The 18,554-nt window shown below is 38.3% G+C and overlaps 2 protein-coding genes across 12 annotated transcripts in view; both read right to left on the bottom strand.

Moving 5' to 3' along the window:
* Nucleotides 1-2,240, bottom strand: part of txnrd2.2 (thioredoxin reductase 2, tandem duplicate 2) — a 29,033-nt gene extending 26,793 nt beyond the window's left edge. Inside the window, exons 1-4 of the mRNA XM_074670631.1 lie at nucleotides 2,102-2,240; nucleotides 694-759; nucleotides 552-608; nucleotides 319-463 (exon numbers count right to left, since the gene is read on the bottom strand). Of these exons, the coding sequence (XP_074526732.1) occupies nucleotides 319-463; nucleotides 552-608; nucleotides 694-759; nucleotides 2,102-2,177 (344 nt within the window). The 5' untranslated portion in view covers nucleotides 2,178-2,240. The remainder of the gene's footprint in view (nucleotides 1-318; nucleotides 464-551; nucleotides 609-693; nucleotides 760-2,101) is intronic.
* Nucleotides 2,241-3,784: 1,544 nt separating this feature from the next.
* The window catches only part of arvcfb (ARVCF delta catenin family member b), a 339,618-nt gene continuing 324,848 nt past the window's right edge, over nucleotides 3,785-18,554 (bottom strand). For 9 of the 11 annotated variants that reach the window (XM_074669436.1, XM_074669427.1, XM_074669430.1 and 6 more), the window contains 3 exons: nucleotides 15,804-15,895; nucleotides 12,354-12,466; nucleotides 3,785-6,678 (listed from right to left, as the gene is read on the bottom strand). In XM_074669436.1, the coding sequence (XP_074525537.1) occupies nucleotides 12,365-12,466; nucleotides 15,804-15,895 (194 nt within the window). In that variant the 3' untranslated portion in view covers nucleotides 3,785-6,678; nucleotides 12,354-12,364. The remainder of the gene's footprint in view (nucleotides 6,679-12,353; nucleotides 12,467-15,803; nucleotides 15,896-18,554) is intronic. The other 2 variants (XM_074669433.1, XM_074669434.1) reach the window with 1 other exon arrangement.

Here is an 18,554-nt window from a genome sequence, read left to right on the forward strand (position 1 = left end):
TATTTTATTTATTTATTTTGGGTGGGGGTTGCAAACAAACATGTTGACACTCATATCCCACACTTCATTAAGTAATCAGTAAAGTGAGCAGATTTTTCCAATGATCGCTCAGAGCAACATAAAAATGCATGTTCCTCTTTTACATTTGATATATGATAGAGCATCACCTCATTGCCTTTCAAGAACAACTTTTCCAGCCAATTGTGTTCCTACAGTAATTCCACCACTAGATGGTGCTAGTTAGTTACTCAGAAAGTTCAATACTCTTAAACCTGTTAAAACAGATTTAATATGTTCAGTCTAATCTGAGAAACCTACCAGTCATGGCTGATTGGCCCTGAGACTTGCCATCCGTATTTCTTAGCGTCCTTCACCGCAGTGCCAAGTAGAGCAGCCTGATGCATAAGCTTCTTAGGAATACAGCCAACATTTACACATGTGCCTCCCAGACCCCACTTGGTACCTGTAAGAAAGGTGTCGCTAAATTTTTAATCCACAGCAGCATTTCTTTGTAATCAAACTGCAAAACAGGCGCAAAGAACATAGTTTACCTTTTGCAGATGGCTCCACGTAATCTAAAACAGCAACCTTCTGTCCCAACTGTGCCGCTGCAATGATGATCATTTGTGAGGTGGAACAAAGATACAATCATTGTGCAAAGTGAAAATATTGAAGAGTAGATTAAGATCCTACCTTCTTTGGAACATGCAAGGCCGCCTGAACCACCACCAATGACCACCAGGTCATAGTCGTACTTTCCTGTTGAATCACATCAGATAATAAAAATATTAAGGCTGCTATTTTGTTCAGCTGTCAACTTCCAGCATCTGGGGAAAAACATGCACCAAGGTCCATCCTGTAACATCTGATCATGTATTATGATCAAAGGTAGCTCAGCAAATTAGAGAAGGCACCTTTAGCCTGCTTAAATTTACTTTTTCCTCTTAACCTGAGTTTTGATTGGATGCTGACTACAGATAATTTCTTGAGGGCAGGTTTTTTTTTGTAAGTCTACCTACTCAGATGAGTATTTTCTCCAAATCATATAACTATTCTTACTGTTTAAATAAAATAGACTGTATATTGCTGATTAGCACCAAAAAAAACACGTTTTTGTATTTGCAAGCACCAGTATGAGCAAGCTCCTCAATCAAATATCTTTATATAAACACATAATTATTGTTATTATCTATGCATTTTCAAATGAACTGTTTTATGACAATGCATTTAAATTAAAAAACAATTAAAAAACACCTTTTATTTTTTGATTGCCAAATTATAGTTAGTTATTTACTTTCTTTCTAAATCAGAATTTTTTTTTTTTTTTTTTTTTTTTTTGGCAGTATGTTAATTCATTCCTTACTTCTTGGAGAATTCCACTTTTCTGGGTGAAATTTGGTGATTAAAACATTAAATCAGTTTGAAACTCCTCACCTCTTTTCAAAAATAGAAAACTCCGTGAGAAAGAAAGAGTTTAGATAGAACTTTATAATGACAGATGTTATTCTTGTTTATATGACAGGTGGTCATATAAATTTGTTCAGCACTGCACACATCTCTGATTTGAACAATTTAGTCCATGATTCGGGGAGAAACATATTAACTTGTTGATTTAATGGGGGGGAAAAACAGCTGTCAACCTTGGCAAGCAACATCTGAAAGCAGTTTTTAAAGATTATTTAGAAAGTTGTTATAGTGAGTACTTCCTGGGAAACATATGAGAATTATTCAAGACGAAACTTTCAAAGCTGCATTTGAAGGTAGAGGTTTCCAGAGGTCAGCTCAGGACACATAAGAGGATAACCACACAGTAACAGAGTAATCTTTGTGAAATTAAAGAGGAAACACTATGTAGAATATGGAGGTATGTTTTGAAAAACACTCTGCCGACAGGAAGGGGCTTAACCAGAGTATTAAGTGACAATGTTCAACATTAAATACAGTGATGAAGAGGATAAGATCAGCAGCAGGGCTGTAGCAGTCAGAGCAGCGCTGCTGGTTTATGAGCTCCCTGAGTCCTCACAGAAACACCTCAGACCGTCAGCCCTAACCCGTCCTCGGCTCCGTATCTAAATACACTGTAGGAGTATAAGTTTGTTACCTGTCAGGCTCCTGGTGAACACCTGTACATGGTTTATCCTCTTCCACCTGATTCTGCCTCTACAGAGGGCAGCCATGCTGTTATTGTGAGAGGACCCAGGCGGGGTGTGAGGTGGCCGGAGAAGTGCCTGACCAGAAAGAGCCGAACACGAACTCAAAAATACTTTTTCAACTGATCACAAATATTACAAGAACAAATTTTTTTTAAGAGAATCTATTTTTTAATATGTATGTTACATTATATGTTATATTTTATCTTATGTCGTTTTATTTATTTTTTTATTTCATTGTATTTATTTATACCACAGGCCTTTTATCAAGTGAATTCGGGCATCAGGTAATTTTGAAAATAAAGGAAATAATTCAGTGTTTCAGCTTAGGAAGGCAAAATCAAAAATGGTTAATGCAGAAAGCTTGCTAAAGAAGGTGACCAAAATCGCAATGCTCTCACATGCCTCTTTACCATTATCTCTGGAGGAAAAAATAATGGGCTTTTGAATATTTATTTAAATACACTTTAATTCTGATTTCAAGACACAGGCTTAGTTCTCATTTTTTCGCCAATGGTCACATTTTAAAAACAACTTCCCAAGAGTGATATGCCCTCATAACTCCTAGGAAGTCAAACTGACATAAGGCTGCTTAAGATTGAAGGAGTCTAATACATTTCTGTTGCCCTGCACACTGTGCATTAGTATGTAGGAAATGTGTATTTGTGTATTTTTTATTTATTTATTTATTTATTTATTTATTTTGGGGGGGGGGGGGGGGGGGGGGGGGGGGGGGGTGTAAAACTTATCCTTTGTGGGTCTGAGCCCCAGGAACCTTAGGAGTGCACCCATCCAATCCCAGAATCAGGTATTAGCCCAACTCATCCTCTCAAAGCGGGATTGGGTATCGATGGGAAGGATTGGTCCAAACTTGACAGAAAGGCTAAACTGTGTTTTAGTCTAGAGGGTATAAAATTTTTACAATTGAATAGTAATTTCTGTAAGTTCTAAGGCACTGTTTTAACAAAGCTGCTGTTGAACATGTAAATACTTTACTTCATAGTTTAATGAAATATTAACTTCTGTAATTCCATTTGTAGTCATTTATTGTCTTTACTTAAAACATAATCAGTATTATTCCACAGTAGAGTATGCAGATTATTATTTAACACTGGTATTTGATCAATAATGGTATGGGTTGTTACCCAAAGCCCAGGTATCTGTGCATCCTTATGTAATCTTCTTAGAATATTAAATATTAATATTGAAATATTACTGCCCATTTTCTTTCTTACCATTTTGTTCACAGTGGCTCCAGTGTGTCTAACCAAAAAGAAAACTACAATAATGTATAATAAACTTGGCATGTGCAGCATTCATTATAATTTCAAATACTTATAGAGTCTCTTCAACAGTTTATTCAGCCTGAGATGGCTTGATTGACTTCTTAAAGCTTTATGGCATGGATGGCCAAGATTTCAGCTGCAGCAATTAACGCATGCATTCAACAGAAATGATTATTCATTTCTATAATAAAAATAATAAAAAAAATGAAACATTTATCATATTTATTCACAATGCAAGATTTACAATTAAAAATCAGGGTTCAGTTTTATTGAGCAAAACATGATATAAAATAAGACACAGAGTCAAACAACCGCTTCTTTCCAGGCATGATTTATTGAAAACACACCAAATTTATACTCTACAAACCAGTATTTTTCCGTTATGTTTAACAAGCGTAATATTTGCCTCTGGGTATTAGTAAAATTAACATAATACATTCTGTCACTGTGGCATCACTTCTGCTCGCTACGAAAGCATTAACAACTGTACTCCTCTAGGAAATCAAAACCATGTCCTCGAATGCCTCTATCTTTTTAAAAGTTTATAATACAACGTAACACAAGGCAGAAGAAACCCACCAACAGTCTAAACTACATGGGGTTTGGGAGGGGGGGCAGTAGAGGGTGGGGGGATGCTGGAAGAATGGAAGAATGAATGGATGAATGGATGAATGGAGGGAAAACAGGAAGGGGGACCTGGGAGGAGGACGGGGTCGAGGTGGACAGACAGGATGGTGAGATGACAGCTGACAGGGAGGAATAAAGTTATATAAAACACACTTATCTTTTATCTACCATGGAAAAGGTTAAGGCACATGATAGGTACAAACACATCTGCTACTGAGTAGTACAGTTACTTTATTTTGACGGTCTTGAATCAGTCATATCTACACAGGTAGGTTCGTTTGATTCGTTGTGTGTCCGTGTCGTGCGTTTATTCTACAGCACAGTTGCTTGGCTCTTATTCTGTAAATGTACAATGTGCTGCACATCCACAAAACCGGAAAGAAAACTTTTTTTTAATGAATGCATGGAAATACAACTCCAGATCCTTTGGTTGTGTTACTGCACAGTGCAGTCAGGAATAGACAGTCATGTGAGTCTTTGTTGACAGGGTTCAGTATCGTCCAATGAAAGCACACACTTCTGAGGACACACAAAAGGGATGCTGGGTATTATTATAACGTTTTTCTTTTTTTAAACCTCTGAAATTAAAATTTATACAGTAAGTTTTTTTGTAGTTTATTGATTTTTACCACAACGTACACCTTTTGTAAACACTGTGTAAAATATGCAAGCTTTATAAAGTCACATACGTCACAAAGAAAATCAGACTTCAATGCAGGCACATGCCGTTCGCCTCAATGACGCATGAGTGATACCCACTTGGATTGGCTTCTCTTTCTCTCCGGAGCAAATCAAGAGAAAATGGCATTATGATTCCGTATCCCTCTGCTTTTCTATATCGCAACCACACACCCTAAACGTTGTAAAAATATATATACTATATGACCAAACTTGATGTTTTTTGTACAGTGTGATGCAGCTTTTTGCCTAACGCTTCCAGATCCACTCGTCTGCCTGCTCCCTCTTCCTCATGAGTTTCACTTCAATGAATTAGTTAATATCCAAATGACACCACAAAAAACTGGCACTTGGAAAGAATAAAATATAAACATCTGTACAGTTTTTCTGCATGCTCACGACTGTATATTTCTCTTTAAGATGCATCGGTGAAGGAGGGTTCAACTTGGTCTGAATGCACCAGGAAGAAGAATGAATGAGTTTTATTAACACTGCCACCTCAGTCTGACCTCTGACCCCATCGAGTGTCTGCTTTTGAAGACGCAGGAGCTTTCAGAAACCACGTTAGTCATCGCCTTTAGAAAGAACACTGCAGATAAACTTTTCTGTTACTTTTTTCGACAAATAGAAAATATAAATAAGTGATCATCGGCGTGACTCGACAATATTTGACACACATTTAAGTTACGTGGTTATTTCTTGTTTACAAAGATGGTGAGCCTATCAAATGAGATGTGCTTTCCAAACACAGTGATATTAATATACAACTAAGGAGTCGGCCATTTTTGTTGATTTTTTCCTTGAATTTTTCTCTTTTTTTTTTTCCTTTTGACCCCAATATACATTTATATAAAAGCCAACAAAAATAAAAAAACACTTTTAGATCTATCCTTTCTTCCTCTCTTCAAAAACACAAATCATTTATAAACAAAATGCCTTATATCCTCTTTAATACACATCATTGACAAAGAGCAACCTGCCAGGAAACTCGTGACACTGCATCTCTGGATAACCTGAGTGGTTAGAGGAATAACCACAGCATCGTGAGCGTTACACATGATTCTTTTTTTAACGTACTTTGGCGATGCAGTGTGAACAGAAACCGTCACTCCATCCGATGCACACACCATCTCACTTTCCACTCTCCAGACCACGACTTGCAGACTCCTCACTTTGTAAAATGAACACCTGTTTTACCACTTTTGATTTAAAAGCATCTCAGTGCATTTTTTTCATCCTTTTAAAAAAAACACAGTGAACCAAATGGAGAAGTCTGTGAGAGCAGCTGTTGGGATTTCACTATGTTACAGCTCCTCTCAGGCTCGGTTTCTCTCCTTCTTTCTTCCCCTTTCTGTCTCATTTCCATCAAAAACAATCTGCAAAACAAACATTCAGCAACTTTCAAACACACCAGTCCATACCTGTTCACATCAAAACACCAAAGCTTGACGACAAACTGAAAGTGAAATCCTTCAAACCCACAAATTTCAGGCGTGGACTTTTTCCACCTTTGAGAACCGAAATAAAAAATAAAATCATACAGGTCTCCTTCAAACACACTTTCCTTCTCTTTTAACTTCCTTCGTCCAACTTCATGAGTCCATTTCTTCATCGGCACCGGCCTCTGTCTGTTCCTCATCACCGTTTGAGCTCAACAAGAGTCAACACTGTAAAATTCACATGATGTCCAGTGGGAATGTAGATGTGAGAAGCAGTGGGAGTAGTCACTTTTTATTCTCTTTTCTTTTTCTTCTTCAAAAATCTGAAAAGCATGAGAATGCAAGCTGCTGCTGGGTAGTCGCTGTTGTGATCATCCTTTTTTTTGTTGTTTTGTTTTTAAATCCTCATTTCTGTACAAAGTCCAACTCCAAAGATGAGTGAAATGGCAGTGGTGATATGAGAGATCCTCCTCTAGCTGCAGCGTCGTTGTTTTAAGCCTGAATCAGGTGGAGAGGAGAGGAAGTGTTAGAGAAAACACTCAAAACTCAGTCTTCAAACCTCAGAAACATGATATCCTTTGTGTCAAAAAGTGATGCAACAAGACTGACTCTTTTCAATCCTATTTGTTCCTACTGAACATGTTCATCTTGCCTGTAATCATACTGTAACAAAGACTCTATTTTTTACTCAGTATAAACCACATAAGAATCCTTTTATTAGAAAATTATTTTTAAAAGCTGTCTGTTAATTACTGAGAGCTGGGGAACCCAGAGGCAGCAGACAGAGACTATAAAAACTGTCTGGAGACTGTAGTGAAGCAACTAGCAGCTAAAGATGACTTATACCTGCCAGTGATCAGAAACAAGATTTTAGAAACATAGGCAATTGAATCTTCTTTTACTGCAATTTTTTATTTTATTCCTTTTTTTGTCAAGCATGATTGTTTTTGTGGAGTTTGGGAAAGTCAAGTATGTTTGCAGCTCTTAACAAAGCCACGAAGTTGCTAAAAATAAAAGCCAGTTTAGCTCCAAAAATTACCTGACATGGAGAAAACTAGTCTCTAGAAGTGCTGCAACACCTCAACAAAAATATAAAAACAACACTTTTGTTTTTTCTCATTTTCAAGAGCTTAACTCAAAGATCTAAGAATCTTTCTAAGTACATCAGAGGCTTATTTTTCTCAAATATTGTTAGCGAGTTTTTCTAAATCTGTGTTTGTGATGGTGTCAGGTGATCTTGGATTTGGAGAAGCTGGATGTGGAGGTCTAGGCCTGGTGTGGTTGAATGCACTGCTTAATTCAACCTGTGTAACCTGAGTGGACTTTCCTGCAGTCAGAACACCAATAACACGCTTCTTCAAAACTAGCAATATCTGTGACGTTGTGCTGTGTGATGAAACTGCACATTTTATAGTAGGGGTGTACGATATATCGGTATCTATATCAGTATAAAATGATGATGGTCATTTCTTAAACATATGGCATCAGTTGATGTGTAAAAGTGGGCTGGTACTTAATCATTGGCTGCCAGCCATTTTCACAGCGTCTTGAACAATCTTTCACCCAAAATATACTGTTTTCTATGACAATGCAAACACCAAAACTACCAAAGAAGAGTGGACTCATTTTTTATGTCCCTCTCCCTGATTTTGATCCAAAAAATAGACAGAATGTACTTTTTTTGATCATGTTCATCGCAGGCACTCCATCCTTTGATCCTCTTCAGGGTTGTCTTTTCTCGCGATTGCGCCACTCTTTCTCTCTGAACTACCTTGACACATCATCTGAGATCGTTTTTTTTTTTTTGGTTTGTTTGTTTTTAACCAATATTGATAAAAATATTGGTAGATATTGGTTATCAGCCATAACAGCAATATTAATATCTGATCGGTATTGGCAAAAAATATTTATATCAGTGCCTCCCTATTTTAGTGTGTCCTTCTATTGAGGCCAGCCTAAGGCACACCTGTGCAATAATCCTGCGGTCTACTCAGCATCTCGGTATGCCGCACCTGGCCTGTGAGGTGGATGGATTATCTCGGTAAAGGAGAAGTGCTCACTAACACAGATTTAGACAAATTAGTGAACAATGTTCGAGAGAAGTAGGCTTTTTGTGTTCATAGAAAAAGTCTGAGATCTTTGAGTTCAGCTTGTAAAAAACGTGAGGAAAAACAAAAGTGTTGCATTTATATTTTTTGTTCAGCATAGCTGAGGCAGACTAAACTACCTCTTTATGTCTAGCTGCAGATTACTTGGCATGCTTCTAATAAGACCTTTCTTGAAACTAGAAGTGTGTAATTTCTTTTTTAACCTCGATGTTTCTACAAACTTCCTGATGTTGTGACTTGTCTGTCAGCTGATTTGTTGGGTTTGGGTCTTCCTACAAGTTCCACAGTCTTAGGATAGCATCCCAGGTGTGTGACAGCATGTCGGCCCCCTCATCCTGTTTTACCGTCCCCTGGCCTCACTTTCTGGTTTCTACAGCCTCTCTTATCCAACGCTGGTGTCTGTTGCTCTCTGAGTGGATAAACCCAACCTTTTCCTGAACCATGGTGTGGATTTCTCTCTTGTAGTGGTTTGAGGTATGAAGGCCTGGGATGCTGTCATAAGACTGTCGGACAACAGAGGCTGTGATCATCCTGCCTCTGGAGGAAAGATGACCAAACATCTACAAACCAGCTGACCGACAATTTACAACAACACGTGACTCTCCTGAGGTGGACTGCAAGAAGTGTGCAGTTGAGATGCATCACACCAGTTAGGAGAAGTGTCAACCAAAAGACTTGTGAGTTGTAACACTCTTGTTCTTACAAAACATGTTACACCTATTTCAGTTTTTAGTACAGATGGACAGACAATGATTTCAAGTTGAAAATCTCGATATTCTCTTCAAGCAACAAGGCTATCAGTTTGTAAAACAGCAACAGATAACAAATCCCATCACTGCCAATGAGTGCTTCAATAACAGCAGTCCAGATGGTGAACTGAAGCAGGAGACAGCAAAACAGATGTTCAATGAGCTCCTGAATATGTCGGTGAAATGACTTACCTGCTGGTCTGCTCTGGATATTACTAAAGAGCATTTTGTTCTAAAGTGGCAAAAAACAGAGTGAACACCATGAATCTACTACAACCACCAGGTGATGTCAGTGCTATGACAGTGCAATAGGTGGAGGTGGTCACAGACAAAGATGACTAAAAGATGATTAATGACAGGGTGAGGTCTGGATGAAGGGCTGTGGCTGGAGGACAGAGAGCAGGCAGAGGAGAGGAACAGTAACAGACCCAGATCAGTGAGCAGCTTTTCAAAACCTTTTCACTGAGGTGTTCAAGTTGTGTTTGAAAAAGGCAAAATGATGCAGAGCTAACCCTCTAAAATGCAAATGCACTCCCTATAGAATTATTTGTTTATATATTTTTTGCACAAACAAAACCAAAAACCAATTTGAATGCAAGGTCAGATTTAATAAAGATCCACCGTCTGAGAGAAAAGAACTGCTTGAACAAAAAGCCTTAATGAGATTTTTGTAATTTTGGTCGCTCGTCTATTCATGAAATGTTCAAAGCTCCCTGCTGAAAATTATTAGACATTCTCTTCTGGGTAAAGGAAAAAAAAAAAACATTCAAGAAATCTTTCAGCAAAGAGGCTGAATTTCTCTCCTTCTGTTACTTACAAGGATTGAGGCCATCTCAGTTACATAAAAAAGACACTTAATCATTTAAACTCTGAATTTTAACACACAACATTCAAATGAACCATGAAAACTGAATTAATGTGAGCTCATCCTCTGTTACATCTCTGCCCTGGACGTTTTCTCTTATGAGAGTCGATAATGTGTGAATTTGTGTACGTAAATTACTAGTGTTGGCGTTCATCATTGAGTTATAATCTTACATGAATTATTTATATTAAGTCATCCTGCTCTGACAAAAGACATGACGTGTTTGACAAATGAAGACAGAGGAGAGACTTTATGTGTGCCTGTGTGTGTGTGTGCGTGTGTGTGTGTGTGTGTGTGTGTGTGTGTGTGTGTGTGTGTGTGTGTGCTGGTTCTCTGTCTCTCCTGCTTTTCATTACAGGATAACTAAGTCTCTGGAGGTTCATCTGAAGTGCAGGAGAATGATTCCCCTTCATCATTTGCCACCAATTTCAGCAGAGGCTGTCGAGGGACGTCGAGAGTAGAGTGTGGCGCACATATAAAGCAGACAGGTGGTGCTGAATGGTAAACAGACACCAAAGCCTGTCTGCTTTCTTTGTGGATTTCAAAGCAGTGGAGCTAAGTGGCTTTTTGCACAAAGTCTTGTTGATCTCCCTAAGTGGCTGGTTTGGACGTCGCAGTGCTAAAATAACTGTGAGAAGCAACGTTGAAATATTTATTGACCATTTACCACACTGCACAAACTGAAATTTAAGCAAGTGTGTTTGTTTTATTTATAGTAAAAAGGTCCAATTAGACTAAATATGAGCCACATTACCCAGACAAGTCCAGAAAAATGTCTTATTTCAAGATACTAAAAAGTCTGAACTACTTGTAATGGGTAAAAAAAATCTGTCACTGGGGTAAAAGAAAAGTACTTCATGTATTTCTCTTATGAAAAATGGATTCTTAAGTCAAGACAAAGAAAACACATTTTCTTTCCCCATGAGACCTTTTTTTCATTTGTAAGAAATTCTGGCATTATTTTTGTCTTTTAATAACCTAATTAATATTGGTGAATGTGGCCCACATTTAGTCTAATAAGACAATTTGATTAAAAAATAAGACACAAAAACTTTCTTAGACTTCAGTGTCAACAGTGCAAGATCCAAGCCCTTCACTAGCTAGCCAACAACACCTGTTAGCTTTCCATTCACACACACTGAGCAAGTTCATTAGCGTATGCTAATATTAATGTAAGTTTTATTGGATAAATTAAGTGGGCAGACTTAATTCTTTCTATTTTGCAACAGTTAGAGTCAAAATTTAAAAATGACGCTAATGAATTTCACCAGCTGTAGCTAGGTAATTATGGTAATACTCCATGTGTAGAGTGATATGATCTCAATTTGGCAGACACACCATCAAGGTGGGCAATAAATTATTTTGTGTTGTAAGAATAAAGCTACACATCCCTGAAAACCGTTAGCACCATTATCAGTTAATAGTTTACATGAGGAATTAAACAAAACCAACAAACATTTATTAGCTGCTTAGCTAGCATCATGGTCTTCTCTATCAGACACTGCCTAACTGTTATTCCAAAGCTCTCAAACATTAAGCTAATGGTTGTACTTTTGACACCACAATATATTAGTGACAAGAGTTCAAAGGAAATGCTATATTCTATATCAATGCAGGTTATGCTAGCTAACACATTAGCATTCCTTAAATAATACTGAAGCTAAAGGTTGTCTTAAATTTAAGAAAGTCTCTGGAAAATAGATATCTGAATCATTTTAAATTTCTTTAAAACCTCACATACTGACTGCTTTAACAGAACAGTATTAATTCATTAATATGGTTACTAAAGACCGATGACTGCTTTTTGAGGTATCAATTAAGTGAACTGTCTCTATAGTGTAACAGATAAGGAATGCTAATTAAAATCAACCATGGTATCGTGTTTCACAGGAAATCAACATAAAGCTGAGCTTTGAAAAAGTTTTACAAACAGTTTTGTTGCTAGATTTTTGTGGAACATTTTCTTTTCCTTGTAGCTCAACCTTGAAACCCATTGAGATGGCAACAGCAGGTAGGACAGGTGGTCTATTTTGACATCTGGTAAGGTGCTACAGATAGAAACCAGGCTTTTGGCTATTAGCTGTTTGCAGAGATGATAATTAATATGTGTTGTTCCTGTGAATTGAATAAATAAAAAAAAGAACCTGAAATTTGTGAGACAGGTGGTTACAGACAACTTTCAGATGAGAGGTTTAGCCACATTTTGGACCGTAACTTTCATTCAATCAAATACAAAAATTCAAAAGTGCATGAAAATATATTTGAATACTAATAGTATATTAATAAGCACATTGAGGTGGGCTCTGCAGCAGACTGCTCTGGGCACAGGGTGACAGCATGAAGGTGAAAGAAACACAGGCGGAAACGTTGAACAAACAGGGAATGGAAAGGATGCTTCAATCAATGGGAAAGGTTTGTTATTCTTGTAGTGCTTTTATTTTTCAGACCTACCATGCATGCATTTAGACCCAGGAGTCAACAGGCTGGGGCTTTACATCACAAGCGTCCACCAGACTGACCGCAGGCCTGTTACTCCTGATATAGTGTTTCCTATTTGTGTCATTCTGTGGCCACAGGAGGACGGGTTAAAAAAAAACAACACAGCAAAACAAAAAGAGGTCAATACATTTCACAAATACACTCACGCCAACACACACACACACATACATACACACGCATCCAGGATCAGAGAAGCCAGTGTTAGTTCCCTGCCGTAAGGAGAGCTTGGAAAGAAGTCAGAGAGATTACAAAACAGCATACCAAACCATGCAAATGAAAAAAGGGAGAGAGCAGTTTCCACAGCCAAGTAGCATTCAAAGCGGGCAGAAAACCTCTGGGTAGAACAGAAGGCAGACTTTAGAGACAGCTTTGGAGTAGTGCTTTAAGGCCTGTACAGTCTGAAGACAAACACGGCTGTTTGCTGTGATTACTCCTGTCTGTGTCTGAGCTGGTTAAAGCAGCTGCTGCTCTTTAAACATGTGAGAGTGGAACTGCGGCTCTGACTGCTCCTGGTTAGATGTCCATCCAAATATGATGGAGAGTGGGTGTCAACAAAAATAGATTACTCCTGAGGTCACTGCTAGCTCTGGAGCTGCCAATATCAGCTGCTTTATTCCTGTATTAGCTTCTGAAGCATCTGGGCAAATATGTGAAATTTGCTCCTTGGTGTAAAATCCTCTGAACACTAGTAAGGAAACATGTTATGACAATATTTGTCTCTACACATGATTCAAATACAGCTATAATGATCTCGCTGATTTTATTCAAACATGTTTTTTTAGTACGGCCAAAAGAGCTTCATTCGTTCTGAAGAAAGTCACTTTTCTTGTTTAATCTGAAGCTTGAAGCAGCTTTTTTAAAACATATTTGATTTAGATTCTAACTCAGTATCGGAAAGACATCAGTTGAAACAAAACCAACTCTGAAAAATAGAAATATAAGCTTTCAGAGAGACTTCTTCAGACTCAAGTTGAACATAACGTCTAATGACTGTGGCTGTTCAGAAGATTAAGTTCTTCCAGACGTGTTTGTGCACTTTACATTACTATTGAGTGTGATTAAATCTGTAAGAGAATTACTTCTGACTAATAACACTGGGAAACAATTTCAACAAAATATTCTGAGTTAGATTTTTATGCTGATTAAAACTAAAAATGTCATGCTGATTCCAAAACTGCAGTCAGCTTTTTTTTTTCTGGCATTTCAAGTTTTTTTCTCCACAGCTTACCCTCCAGATCTGCAAAATTCTCCTGATTAGCTGTAGGAAGATTTACCAGCTGATTACAATTGGACTCATGTGAAGTCACAATTAAGACAGTGGTGAGAGGTGTGTGTGCAGCTCCCAATAGGTCAGTACGATCAATATCTGCAAACAGAAAGCTAGCATTGAAGGAATTAAGAGGATTTGTCCTGGCCTTTCTCTTAACCTTGTAACCATGGGCATACCACTGTAAGTTCTATTTTGTTTTATGTTGTTTTTTAGTTTTAAAAGCTTGCAACTATTTCATCTTAGTGTTTTATTTACATAGGTAAATTTTTCCTTTGTTCCAGATCATGTCTGCTCCTGTAACTCTTCTAGCAGCCATATCCTTTGTAAAAACACAATAGTGTTAAATAAACATTACAGTCACACCTGTTTCTTTCATATTTCATTGTATGGCAATATTTGAAGATTTTTATAAAACAAGCACTGATATTTTTCATAATTTTTAAGAAAACAGGGTTCCAATAGTTCAGAACCTTGACTTGATAGAGAAAAACTGAGGTCAGTTTTGGCACCCAAAAATCAGTTAGACAAATATTGTGTTCCCCAGTGTAATAAGTCAGCAAGGCAACAAAATTAAAAGAGTCAGCCAGAGACAGGAGTGAGAAATTTCCTTTCAGACAGTTGAAAAATCCCCTTATTCTAAAGAACAATCCCCATGGCTGTAACTTAAGCTCTAAAAGTACCTGAAAGCTGGAATAAGATAAACGCCTATCTCACAGCCGTACTGATAAGGATGTCAGTTACTTAAACAACCAAAGTTGTGGTAACAAGCTCCCTTCTTTTGTCCATCATCTTACCTGAAGCTCCTGCATCTCTCACTGAATTTGAGCACCATGCCACTTCAGGACTAAACTAAACTCACAGGACTTAACACTCTGTGCTGATGTAAGGAGGGAGATATTACCCTGTAAATAATTTGTCTGGGGCAGTTCAGTAGCTTCTGAAATTATTATCCAGTGTTAAGCTTGGTCTGTCATTAAGTTACATTGAAGCATTATCTGTTAGCTTTTATTGTCATTTTTGCTGTAGTTAGAGAAAAAAAAACATTACTATTTTTCCTCATTCACCTCACTTTATTCACCAGAAGTAGTTTACTCCCTGGTTTCTCTTTTCCTCATCCTTGATTGGTTGTTATTTGCACTCTGCCACTCTCTGTTAGCTACACTCAATCACCTGATCACTCCTCATTTGATCATTCCCTCCTGGTCAGGTGCTTTTCTCCTACTTTTAGTTTTATTTAGTCTTTATTAGTTTAAATCCAGGACTTGACTCAATAGATTTCCTGAAAAGTAATATTCCTTAAAAGACACCTCTAAGTGTCCCTGCTGTATTCACACAACCTGACTGGATGCTCTCAGTGAAAGTCATCTGGTAATTTACACCAGCTTCTTTTAAGAGGGCAGAGTTAATCAGAAATGAAATAGACTGGACCAGCCCCAGAGCTTTTTGAATTTAAATTGAAGTGAAATCCAAACTCTTGACATTATTAACTCTGGACACAGACTCAGCCACAGTAATACCTTAAAGAGTTAAATTCAACCTGCATTAATAATCAGGTATAAGAACGTAAACCTGGAAGGACAAACTGTATTCTGTGCCTTCAGTGACATTCAGATTATAATCTGTTTCATTTAGATCAAAAAAAGTGTGGGAAGTCTTCAAACACACGCCCCATCCTCTGAGACCATTATCCTGTGACTCCTCTTTGAGGCTGGATTACCAACAAACAGACTGAGAGTGAAATGTCTGTGTAATCAGCAGGCGACCACTTGATAATGCAGCAGTCTGTTGGTCGCCAAAGCACGGCTCGTCTCCACCAGGAGCAGTTGTTGGCGGTTCTTTTAATCAGCCTTAGATTAATTACTTTACAGACACCAAAAGCTCACACTCAATTAACGGGTGGCTCTCAGATCTGAGGCCGTCCACAGCGATGAGCAGTGATGGATATTATTAACAGAGAACAACAACCTCCAGCCTCTTTCAAGAATCGATAGGATTAAAAGCTTTTAATGAGGACCACCCCAGAAAACATGAGGAGGGAAGCAGAGAGAGGGCACTTGATAACAGTTTAGACATCATTATTTCCTCCTCTGTGCCCCAGATCCCTCAGGACTGCAGCGGAGTTTGGCTCCTACCTTTAATGGTTCCCGCTCTGTCAGGTCCACTGAGCCGTCGCCCGCTTTGTACTTGCAGTCCTTGTCCCTCTGGTCAATGGTGGAGTAACCATCTAATGAGGTCAGAGAACAATGGTCAGTGTGGATGTCCACCTCTGAAAAAACTGTGACATTATTTCAAGTCTCGCTGGAATCCATGTAGAGTCAGTGACAGACTGAGAGGAGTGAGTGTGCAGTTTTGAACTCTGGAGATACTGGCAGAAAGTTGTTTGGCATAAAAAGGAAGACTGATTAGCAGAACATTCTTAATTAAGCTTGTCCAAATTTACCACCACAGAAGTTTTTCACAAACCAGATGAAGTATCTAAACCCTGCCCTCAGAAGTGACTATGACAAGCAATTTTCAAACTGTCAAGAAATTTTGGCTCAAACTACCGAGTGCTGCTGCCAAAAACAGTATTAATGTTTTAAAAACATTTATAAATTGAGCGTAGCGTTGGTTCAGGCGGGCCACCAAGTCAGGCTCAGCACACAGAACATCAGCTGCTCATAACACCAGCCCCTATCAGCCGACAACAACTACACATCATCCACTTGGCAAATAGCAAATTCTAGAAAATGGAGTACTTTCTGAATTGCTTTAGTCTGCCTACTCTTCGTGCTTCCCCTGAAAACTGCTTTGCCAATCCTCCCCAACCCAGGTTCCCCTTTAGCTGATTTTAACTGTGTCATTTGTATTGTCCCTGATGCTTGCTCTTCACTGTACTCCTGGGGCGCTTTGCTGCTGCTCTCCCTACAATGGCTTTTCATGTGGGTAAATCACTGAATAAACTGCATTCAAAGCAAGTTTTATGTCTCATTTTTGTATTGAAATCATTTTACGACTCTCAATATAAGCCACAATCACCTGACGAATCACCAAAAATGTCTTATTTCAAATGACGCCTGAATTACTTGAGGATAAAAAAAACTACCAATGGCATAAGGAAAATACTTTTCAAGTTTCTCAAGATAAAATTGATTTCATACATCAAAACACTCAACAGGTACATTTTTCCAAACCCATCTGTTTTTTCACTCATTTTCAGTATCTCAGTATCTTGATTTGAGACATTTTTCTCAACTTCTTCTTCTTTGAGGACTTTTACGAGAAATAATACATAAACACTAGCTTTGATTTCAGTTTCTTCAGAGATGAAAATAAAGGAGCGATGCACTCACCCCTGCATAGGCTTTGGCATGTCACAACTTATAGCATGCAGATAGTATATCTTTTTGCCCTAACTCAACCTTTAAAAGTAAACCAGGGGAGGATTTGGGATTGAGAGATGTGCATTCACATTTTGATTCAGAAAATACGTCAACAGAGGTAACCTAAATCACCAACACTGGTGACAAATACAGCACTGCTTAATTCTGAGACTAACTTGTTTAAGATTTAGAGCACAGTCACACAAAAACTGCAGCGCTCTCAGCTTTGTGACACAATGCAGCCAAAAAGTTTTTAAAATTTGTCCAAAAAACTTGTTTTACTCATACAGCTTCAACCCATACTGCAGGAATCATATATAGGAAGCAGGAATATATGTGGCTATTAACAACAACCTGGTTGTGTTTGCAGAGGTGTTATTACCTTTTTTTTGCTCTTTTGCTCTCATGTGTATATACCATGTTTGCTTTGTTTACACACAAGATTTCATGTTCTAGCAGCCTGTAGCATTTCTGCTAATGCTAACTGGTGCTGAAGCGGGTGTTCTCTGTGAGCTGAGAAGCGGGAGGGAGGACGGTGCGCTGGTACTGTGGTATGAGCTGAGAAGAGATGACATCGACCTGTCCTTTAATCTATAATTATGGAGAATGTAAGATCTAGCTCCAATAAGATGAACCAGCCATGCTAACCCAGCACCAGAGGGAATATTGGAGGGCAGTAGCATCATTCTCTTCACAGACATGGCTAACAGAGCTAACACCAGACACCAATGCCACATTGGAAGAACTTCAGACTGTTGAAGGAGTCCAGCTCAGTCCTGGACCCTGAAGAGGTGGAGGCTGACTGAAGAATTATGGCCAAGCTGTCATCTCTGGTACACGTTTTTTTCTAGTTGACACTTATTATATTATTATATACATTCTTGAATATTTTGCACTATACACTTTCTTGTTTTGCTGCTGTGACTTTAATTAATAAAGTACATTCTATTCTATTCTACTCTATCCTTTTTTTTAATTAAAACACATCTGTCACAAAAAGTTCTGATATGTCATCATCATGAAGCTTATAGCTCTAAGTGCTCTAAATCTCCTGTGAGTGCCTCGCCTCTGTTTGACACTCACGTTGGGAAGTTTCACACATGACCTACTTTATAGTAAACGTGTTTTTGGAACCAGTCTGACTTCCAGTACAATTCCTGGGAGGGACTCTGAAAAATACAGGCCAACAGGCTGAACCAGCATAATGTACTCTTTGATATAGTATCTAGAAGGGTGAATAATAATTTAACGTTTCTGTGAAAAGTGACTTCTACATGGGGACATCTTTCCTGCACAAATTACCGCCAACAGACACAGAACTGTTCATAAACGCAGGCAACGCTATCAAAGTGACTATTTGTCTACCAACATCAGGATTACAGGAGGGAAAAATGGCATTCAATTTAGTAAAAATGTTTTCATTTGATGAGTGAAATCCTCCAACATTTGCAGGTGTTGCACTCCCAGTAAAGGCCCGGTTTAGTACCAACATCTTGTCAAGAGAGGGGTCCTGCTCACAGC

This window comes from Halichoeres trimaculatus, unplaced genomic scaffold, assembly GCF_033239565.1.
Source record: "Halichoeres trimaculatus isolate MK-OKI-2021-1 unplaced genomic scaffold, fHalTri1.1 fHalTri1_scaffold_5, whole genome shotgun sequence".
In the NCBI taxonomy this organism is placed as follows: Eukaryota; Metazoa; Chordata; class Actinopteri; order Labriformes; family Labridae; genus Halichoeres; species Halichoeres trimaculatus.